The 9,700-nt window shown below is 35.0% G+C and overlaps 1 protein-coding gene across 1 annotated transcript; it reads left to right on the forward strand.

The window, feature by feature from the left end:
• Positions 1 to 247: 247 nt before the first annotated feature.
• LOC131050218 (sec14 cytosolic factor) lies at positions 248 to 9,358 on the forward strand. The gene is made up of 6 exons (XM_057984402.2): positions 248 to 751; positions 3,663 to 3,921; positions 4,107 to 4,143; positions 4,277 to 4,382; positions 8,319 to 8,429; positions 8,720 to 9,358. Exons 1-6 carry the CDS (start codon positions 611 to 613, stop codon positions 8,858 to 8,860), a joined length of 795 nt encoding a protein of 264 aa, XP_057840385.1. The 5' UTR covers positions 248 to 610; the 3' UTR covers positions 8,861 to 9,358.
• Positions 9,359 to 9,700: the final 342 nt, after the last annotated feature.

Here is a 9,700-nt window from a genome sequence, read left to right on the forward strand (position 1 = left end):
TCTATAAATTATATTAAATTAATAACCTTCTGAAACTTTGTTAATTAATCTAGTAAAAAATATTGGAATCTCCCATATCATTAAATCATGGCATCCCTCTTCTCCATTTAGAAAAAATTCCGAGATCTTATACACAAACATGTAGTGTGAAAGCGTATTGATTCCACTCTGGATCATTCAATATAATAAATAATAATCTATTTCAAATGCTCTTTTCAAACCAGAATGCAGAGTTCGGGCGTGGAATATCTGAAAAGTGGAATAAACCAAAAAATTCAAAACTTGTTCATTTCGAGAAAGCTACTTTCGACGACTCTTGGGCAAATCTATGGAAAATGAGCTAAATCAATGCATCACTCTAAAAATCTCCACGCGATTCGATCGGAAACGTGCAGAAGGAACAGGAACTCAGAAACAGACAAAAACATCTCCAGATGCCATTTGCGTTGACTCTGCATAAAAAATAAAAAGTCTACCGTTCTTGTGGTGCATGGAATCTTTATTTTAATTTGGAAGATTCAACTGCCGGCTCTTACAAATTGATGAAATTATAAAGCTTTCACCTTCATCTTCAGCTTCTGTCTGTTTTTATTTTCTTTGTTTGAAGAAAATGGACTTGCGAAGCGCTAACAGCCAGAATGGAATGAATGGCGAGGCCAAGCCTGATGAATGCCATTACATTTCTGACGCAGATCTAGTCAAGATAATGAAGATGCGAGAAATTATTGCCAAAGACGATCCTGCTCCGAAGGTCTCTAAATTTTAATTACGTCTTTATAAATTTTCTTTCAGTTTATCTTACATCTTAATCACAGAATTGAGCCATAACCTGAGAACCTTACGCGTTTAGAAATTGATCACAGCAAATTAGGTGCTTCAATTTTGGAAATAGCTGCATGTAGTTATAATTCCCTCTTTCAATTTCTGATACATTTCAAATTTTTTTTAAAAATGACTATCTTTCAATTTGGTTGCGCAATGTGAAGAAAGCAATCTTGCTTTTCTGAGATAAAGCTGGTGAGATTTTGCTCACATTTTTAACTTACAGATACAGTTAAAGCTTTGATTATAATGTATGAATTCAAGCGGTAAATAGTGAAGGTTTTGTTGAGAATAAATGTGGAAAATAACTGTTGATCGTGGTATTTAAGTTCTGCTATGACATATTTGTTAAAGAACTCTGCAAGGAAGAGTTTATCAATGGAAAAAATCGGTGATTTGGTAGAATTCTTTTATCTCTCAAGATATTAAATTAAAAGTTTTCAGTTTAAATAATTAAATTTTTAAATTTAGAAGTAAATTTTTTTTATTAAAATTATGAATGTTATGAGGAGAATCGTAACAGCCAATTTAAAGATTACACTATATCAATAATAATGAATAGAAACCATTTAATCTATATAATATATGATTATTTATTTATTTTTTTTATAAAAATGGATGATCCACTAAAATTATATTAAATTTTTTAATTTTGAATTTCATTTAATTAAGCCGAAAGTCATCCACAATGGGAGCACATGGGTTGTGAATCCATAGGGCTTAAATTGATAAAGATTATGTAAAAAATAACCAGCTAAAAGAATGATAATTCTATACAAAATACCAACCCATTGCGGAAAAAAAATTCAATTATTTATCCTATCATCACAAAAATTAGGTACAGGTCTACGTAAATTTCTCAGCTGGTGTTTGGAGATAATTTGGGACCCTTTCCGGTAAATTAAAAAGATTTGAGGGCCATGCAAGGCACTCCCTGCTCTTAAACATCGTTGTAGGGCTTCAAATTGGAGGAAAGGACTAGTTTAATTCTGTAGCCGAATTTTTTCATCAATTCCATGGAACCTGTCTAAAAACAGGATCAGGACCTCTTCCATAGAACTGAATCCCATCCAACTCTTTGAACTGCAAAATTACAGATAATTATAGGAAGGTTCTGCGTAAGGGATTCTTACATTTTCTATGTACGACATTGTTTAGGAAATATAGAAGCTTTTCTTTGGGTTGGTAGTCTCACGATTTTCTTTTGACGCTGCCTATTTCCTCTTATCACATAAAATTTACAGGGAAAATATAAACATAAAATATAAAGAAAAATCTTGAGGTAAGATGGGATATGCCAACAAAATATTAGTTGTGGCTGTATAATTGGAGCCTCCCTTTGGTGCCCAAGGGTAAAATATTCTGTCCTAAATAGTGGTAACTCCTTGAAGAAACATGCGCAAGATCACTTTCGCTTAAAATTAGAAGTCGTCAATAGCAGGGGATCACACTATTAAAGAATTTTCTTAAGTTGTTGCGCAAAAATTGTTTAGGGAGATCATTTTCATGGATGCAGAGAGATCGCTGCACTGGTTAGATAAATAAGGTTTGTTGACATGAAACTTGATCTACATTTTTATATCTGGCAAATAAAATTACCAAGGATGTCGTCCCATGGATGGGCTACATCTCCCATTTTTCTTCCCTGTGAAAGATTTATTATCTGTTGAATTCTGTTTGTCCCCTCGCTCTAAATTTACCACGTTCCACTCCTTGATTAGCCCCACATGCCCAAAACTTAACTGGCACGGAAATCTGGTTTCTGTAACAGGGATTTTTTCCTTTAAAAATAGTCAACAAAAAAGCCTTCGCATCACAGGGATCAAGGAAATCGAGTTACCTAGGTGCATGAAAGTCACATTCCGGAGAATCACATGAAAGAGATATGAGATGCACCTTGTCACTATTCTTGTTCTAAATGGAGGTAGGGTTGTTAACATAATTGGCTTTCAGTATAGACTATTTAGGGTAGTCATCTGCAATGTGTTTAGAATCTTTCAAGTATAGAATGATATATGAAAAACTCCTTAGTTACTACTTGGATGCCATAATAGTCCATATAGAATGATGGAAGTAGAAATCTCAAGTATGTCATGAATACAGAAAATGGATTGCTTCTAAGATGCAATAATTTTCCACTCACAATAAGGAAATTCCAGCAGTGGATACTCTCTAGAAATTGCCTAATTCTTCTTATTTTTGTACAATTTGAAGTTTGATTCCTAGTCCACAACAAATCAAATGGTTTTAACAGCTTGAATGCAGCAATCAATCCTCTTGAAAAGCTACATGACTTGCAAGATGTGCCTGAACTCTTGATAAAAGTACTATGTTTCAGGATATACATTTCAAGATATTCAATTTCCGTGACTTTGACCTCAAAGTCCTATGGGGTGGTCACATGCATACCATTGGTATAAAGACATGTCATATATGGAAGATATTTATAAACCTATAATGACATGCTGGATTTGCTAGGAATCTATGAAGTAGTCATTTTCAAAGCTATTGAAACTCTGGTGCCATGCCAATTGTCACAAATGAAAATAGGTCTCCTTTACCCTTAAACTTTCCTTAATTAGTTAATTTGATTTTGGGGTTTGCTTAGTTAGATTTCTACCACAGTACTAAGATTATCCTCTTTGCTATTTAATGGTTTTACCACATTTTCCTGTTTAATAAAAAAAAAAAATTCAGTCTTGTGTGGATTTAGTTGGATGCTTTTTTGGTACATCTAAATGTGCTTTCGATCTTTTCTGTACCTCAGTATTGGTATTGTACTTTTACAGATATATCTCAATCATCACTCATGTCTCTATTACCTATTAATTTTCATCCAGGTTGCAGATGATGCTACTCTTCGGCGTTTCTTATATGCTCGGGAATCCAATGTGCAACACGCTTCTGAGTTATATATAAAGTATAGAAAATGGAGACAGACTTTTGTACCCCATGGCTGTATCTCGGAAACGGTGATCACAAATGAGCTGAAGAAGAACATGGTCTGTATGCAAGGATTTGACAAAAAAGGAAGGCCAATTGCAGTTGTAATTTTGAAAAGGCACAAACCCTGCCATAAGGCTCTTGAAGACACAAAACGTAGGTCAAATTTTCAAATGCCGCATATATGAGTAGGTTGCATGCGAAAATAATAAGATATCAAATATTTAGTTAAAACAAATCTAATAAAATGAATCCCACGATCTCCATCTACACTAAGTCTGTAGTCATTTGATCATTTATCAGTCTTCCATAATCATAAATTCTTTGTAACTATTGTGCAGGTTACTTTGTCTATACTTTCGATAAAATGGCTTCCAGGTATTCTCCTATTTAAGAAACTTAGTTCTTGTTGTTTATTATTTTATTGTCAACATAAAGAATCTCCATGCTAAATTATACTTTCGTTCATTTAATATTGAATATATTATTTTCATTTTTGAAATGACTATAGAACATCAAGCGGACAAGAAAAGTTTACCATCATAGTAGATCTTGAAGGATGGACATACAAGCATGTTGACATTCGTGGATACCTTGCACTCCTTGAAATCTTGCAGGTTGATAAACTTTTGATATCGAAACTCAAATTTAAAATTTACTCTTTCATGCTTTTTGGATAATGCATGTATTTGGTATGTTCTAGGGGTGTTAACTATGTATTTGTTGCTTGGTTTCTGTTTTACCAATCCTATATTTTCTTATTTTAATCACAATGGTCGAGCAGTAAATCAGCGAGAGTTCACAATGATGACCCAAGTTCAAATGTCTCCCTGGAGATTAACAGTCTCTGCCCAAGAAAAAATGGTTCATCAAACATGGTTTGAGAATATCCTGATTGATTACCAATTTTGTGGAGGCAGGGATGGATGTATCCATAGGTGTGAATGATCCGACTGCACAAAATCTGAAACACGAGTAAATTAGCTTTAAGTAAGGTCTCAAGTCATTGCTCAGTTCAATTCCAACAGATGGTAGCCTAGTTTTGCTTGGTTTATGTGTATTGGGATGAATTTTCCCAAAGGTCGGAGAGAAAGCCATAAAGTTGCAAACCCTACAAGAGAATCTAGTCACGCTCATGAAAATTATACTAGAATGTGATGCGAATGATAGCTGTAAGAGGTGTAACATCTCCACAATTTGTTGTTTTAGTTTATTGAAAGAATTCCGTACAGTTGTAGCTTTCATAATTTTGCCTAGAATACTTAAGGATGCATCCTCAGTTTTTTAGGCGATGTAATCATGTTCCTTCTCCATGTTCCAAGGATTGGAGAATGGTGCAAGGGCATTTCCAAAATTAATCCCCAAAAAAGGGAGAGGATGTTGGGAAGAAGCTCCAGGGCCATCCCCTTCTGAATAGGGTTGTACAACTAGGTTTTTTAGGATGGATGGATACCTGGGCATTTCTTGGGCACCGAGACACTTGGATGGCCCCGTGTTTGTACTGACCCTTGCAGAGCATGTCCAATTAAACTTGGAATGCTCTTGATTCATGTGGTGGTGGTCAAGCCCGCCATAAGAGTCTCCTTACACTTTTGTGATCTGTCCAAGCATCTTTGGGATACTCTTCATTCTAATGGGGGATGTCAAGACTGCCTTGGGGGATAGAGGAATACATGAGGATCCTCAATACATCCGCGCCGTTTTGACATAAATAATTCATTGTAAAAATATCATAAACCCTCAGTGGCCCTTCTGGAGGCCTTGCGGTATCTCTAGCCATTGTTGTACCTTGGTCCCTCAAAACTTGTATCCTTGTCCCCATCACCTGGTGTAGCATAATTTTCAATTTTTTCTTTTTTTTTTTCCATTTCATGTCTAAATGTCAATCCTTCACAATTAAATTGATGAATCAATAGTGTTGCTCACTTTCATAATGTTGCCTATCAAACTATCTATCTCTTGATAATTTATTTATGCTGCTTAAAACCCTTTAAATTTCCTTTGCTAGATTTCCCATATAGTTTTGACACGCAGCAACAAATTATAGCCTCATGTGCCTCCATCTAAAGGTTTGCTAAGAGGTTGACACTGTTATGTATGAACTCATCTTCATGGATCAACATTCTTGATCCCACCTTGTCAAGTGGGAATAAGTATACCTTTGGTTCTTGTTAGTACTTCACTAAGTTAGGGTAGCCAACTTTTCTCCTATTTCCCGATTTATGTATATACTTGATTTCTTTCAGCAAAAACTCTGGTGACTCTATTCCTCATGTTTTGCTTCTTCTAGCAAGCCAGCCATTTATTTGCCCAATTTTAATGTTGTTGGAACAGCAAAAACTCTGGTGACTCTATTCCTCATGTTTTGCTTCTTCTAGCAAGCCAGCCATTTATTTGCCCAATTTTAATGTTGTTGGAATGGCTTGTGAATATGCTTTGGCCAAAGAGGAAGAAAATACTGCACAATTGACATAATTCTACATGTGAGTGGTGGAGTAACCATTTTATCCACAACAAATGAACTACTCAACAATTGAGGAGGAAACCAAGAAAAGCCGGTACTGGGAATATGATAGAAGAGGATGCAAATGTGGAGGAACCTGCCATCTTGTTCATCACTATAAGCACTCTTAATACCTTATGGTGGATAAATGATACAGTCTGACCAATATCTAATAGGTCTGTTGACATAGTGGATTTTTTTTGACATGTGTATTGTTCGCTTTGGAAATGACACTACTAGATGTGGATGGATAGGTCACTCTTGATGACAGGTTTAACCCTTCATGGATGACAATATGTTGAACTGCAGTTTGTTTATTTAGTCTTTGTCAATTAAAGAAGTCCATAATAAGTGTAACACCTGATAATAGAATCTGAAATACCGTGTTTGTGGATAGATCTATTTAATGGTTGGTTCTCTTGAGTCCAACATTTCTCCCTCTTCCATGGCCTCTTCTTGCAATTGAAATCCCACATCTTTAAGTTTTTCTTCTTTCATAGCTGTCTTTTCTAAATCTCACACAGGATTAAGGTATGTATGTTTCATTTGTAGCACAATTAGGTGCCTCCACAAGTAGTATGGGGTAGTCCCATATTGCTATATGCCATCTGCAATACCATATACAGACTGCCCAGCATCATGGACTATTAAAGAATCTTTCCTTCGTTCTTTAAAATATTCTTCTCCCCAAAACACTAAGACTTGTCTCCTCTTCTTGATATGCTCCAATCTAAGCAATGTTTTCTGAAATCATACTATGGTTAGATAACTAAAAGGCACTTAGTTCCAGCACGATCCCTTACTATCTTTGTTTAGTTTTTTCAAAATAAAGAAGTTTAGGCACATATGGTCAGGTTAAACACACAACTGTGCTTGTGCAGAGCATTTTTTAAAGACCTTCACTGTGCCCAGTTATTAATCTCCATATCTGTTAACACTGGTGGACAAGGTTAACACCGATGGACAAGGTATGCACCAAATATTTACATCCAAGGTTTACAATACACAGTCAACGTACTAACCATGATCTCAATTGTCACCTTTGCTTCTTTGGTCTTTAAATCCATGTTTATAAATTTGTCACATTGCAACTGCTTTACAGTAGTCATTAGTCAGGTTTTCCTTGTATCTCAATTCTTTTTTCAAGGTGTCAGTTTGGGCAGGCTTTTCAAACGAAAATCCCTCGTGTGGGATTCTCAGAGACATCTGGAAGTGCTTTGGCTCAAGATAAATGATGATTTTGCAGAAGTTTTGATGGCCTATTCATAACCCATCATCATTGCATTTCATAGCTCCTGTTGTAGGTGATTTTATATATCAGTGTTGAGTTTTAAATATGGCCTCTTCCATGGGCATTAGATAATCCCTACATTTTAATTTTAGATTGGGGATTTAACGCAACGGTTACTATTTATGGGGATATTTTGGTCAACAAAAATTTGTAACTGTGCTAGATGGCATCACATAAAGGTTATGTGTCATGCACTTGGGATTGGTATGTTTAGCTGTATGATGTGTTTCCTAATTATACATTCTGCGACCATCACTTTTAGGTTTTAAAGATGCTCTATGTTGAAGTCTTATCTGTGTATCTCTACTAGCAGATGCACGTTGATGTTATTTTCAATTGCTTTATACTTTCTTGTATATCTCGAATATCGTGGCCATGGATGATCACAGGTTTAACAAAATTATCATGTACACTAGACATGAAGCTTTAAGATTAAGGGTATAGCAAGATATCTTGCTAGTGTGAAACATCATCTAGCTGTACATTAAAATAATTATTGACTTAAAGAAATTTGAAGACGAAGGCCCATCAATCACAGAAATATAATTCAAGTGACAGGTGTACTTTCTCTATTTATAAAAAATTGCATGAAGATTATTTATCTATTCAAACATGAAAATGGAGGCAATAAAGAATGGATACCCTGTTTTCCTTGAATTTTTATTGATCACTGTGTTAAAGCATAGAAAGTTAAGGAGAATATGGGAAATAATTGAAGTCGTTTCTTGATTTCAATCTAATGCGCTATAAATGTGACAGAATTACTATCCAGAGCGCTTAGGGAAGCTGTACTTTATTCATCTTCCGTACATATTCTGGGCAGCATGGAACATAGTATGTCCTTTTGTTGACAAAAAGACAAAACAAAAGGTATCTCATACCCTAAAACTATGCAGATCAAGTTTTGAACATTGTATTGCTTCAAGGAAGTTTTTCTCTCATTAGTGCTTTAACCATATAATGTGGTGAACAAAAACCGTTAAGACAAATAAACTGTCATTAGCATTAGAAACATGGATAATTTATAACCCATTTTTGCAAGATTGATTCTTGTATTAACATGAATGATGTTAATTACATCTAAAGCCCTGCACATGGACATGGTATGCCAAAACGATTAGCCTAAATTTTATAAATTAATGTTTGCTGTTTTTCTTCAGGTATCAATAGTTGAGAACAAGGACATAAGAACAACTCTGTTGATGGATATTGATGAAAGCCAACTGCCTGAAATTTATGGAGGTAAATTGCCCTTGGTACCAGTTCAGGATGCAGTTGTACCAAATTTGCCTGCAAACTAAAAGAAGTTCTTAGTCAAGGTTTGACACTATCTGGTATCAGAATGTTTATAACTTCTCGCTTTGTACCTGAGATGTAAATGGTGGTATGTATCCGATCTTCTAATAAGAAATGTCCACTTGAAGCATAAATGTCAACTGGTTGTCTTACAACCCCATTTGTTGCACTTGTATGTATATGGGAGCATTTCCTTCGTATCACTTGTTGACATCTCAGACTCAAAAACTTCAAATAACATCCTCACTCCAAAATATACATATTTTTTGGTAAGATGTCCCTTTAACTTGTGACGGTTATTGAGATGTATTACTCCATGGTTCTGTCTCTTTGGTAGAATAGCCAAAGAAAAAATAACAATTGCAGAAGAGAGGAAATGTACTACACATTACTGTTGGTTTCTTAACTTTTGACAGGAAAATATATAGAACATGAAACAGAAATATTTGTATGCACTGTTTCTGAAGAGAATAAATTCCATACATCACGTGTTTTCAAATGAATCATAATAGTACATGGTGTATTTATTGTACCCTGTAATTGGTCTCAATGTGTGCAAAAATGATTGTGCTTTAGAACTAGTCATATGCTTAGGTTTTTCTTTGTGTTTCATGTTCAGAATAGATATCAGGTTATTCCTAATACCCTTCTTGTTTGAGTTATGCAATAACTTATTGGAATTGCACTGTTGTGTTGACCCACCTATTACAGCTTCATTAAACTTCTTAAGCTATGCATGTTTAAGACCCTAATTGTGTTTTTTCAATTGATTACCGGCATTCATGTCAGTATCCTAATTCAGTTAACTCTTATTTGAAAACTTCTGTTTTGTGACAGAGGACTAG

This window comes from Cryptomeria japonica, chromosome 3 (assembly GCF_030272615.1).
Source record: "Cryptomeria japonica chromosome 3, Sugi_1.0, whole genome shotgun sequence".
NCBI lineage: Eukaryota > Viridiplantae > Streptophyta > Pinopsida > Cupressales > Cupressaceae > Cryptomeria > Cryptomeria japonica.

What these genes read in the sequence shown, in the direction of transcription:
- LOC131050218 (XM_057984402.2), top strand. Translation starts at nt 611, where the DNA reads ATGGACTTGCGAAGCGCTAACAGCCAGAATGGAATGAATGGCGAGGCC. An exon ending in GGCTCTTGAAGACACAAAAC is followed by an intron (nt 3,922 to 4,106) that starts GTAGGTCAAATT and finishes ACTATTGTGCAG; the next exon opens with GTTACTTTGTCTATACTTTC. An exon ending in CACTCCTTGAAATCTTGCAG is followed by an intron (nt 4,383 to 8,318) that starts GTTGATAAACTT and finishes TAAATGTGACAG; the next exon opens with AATTACTATCCAGAGCGCTT.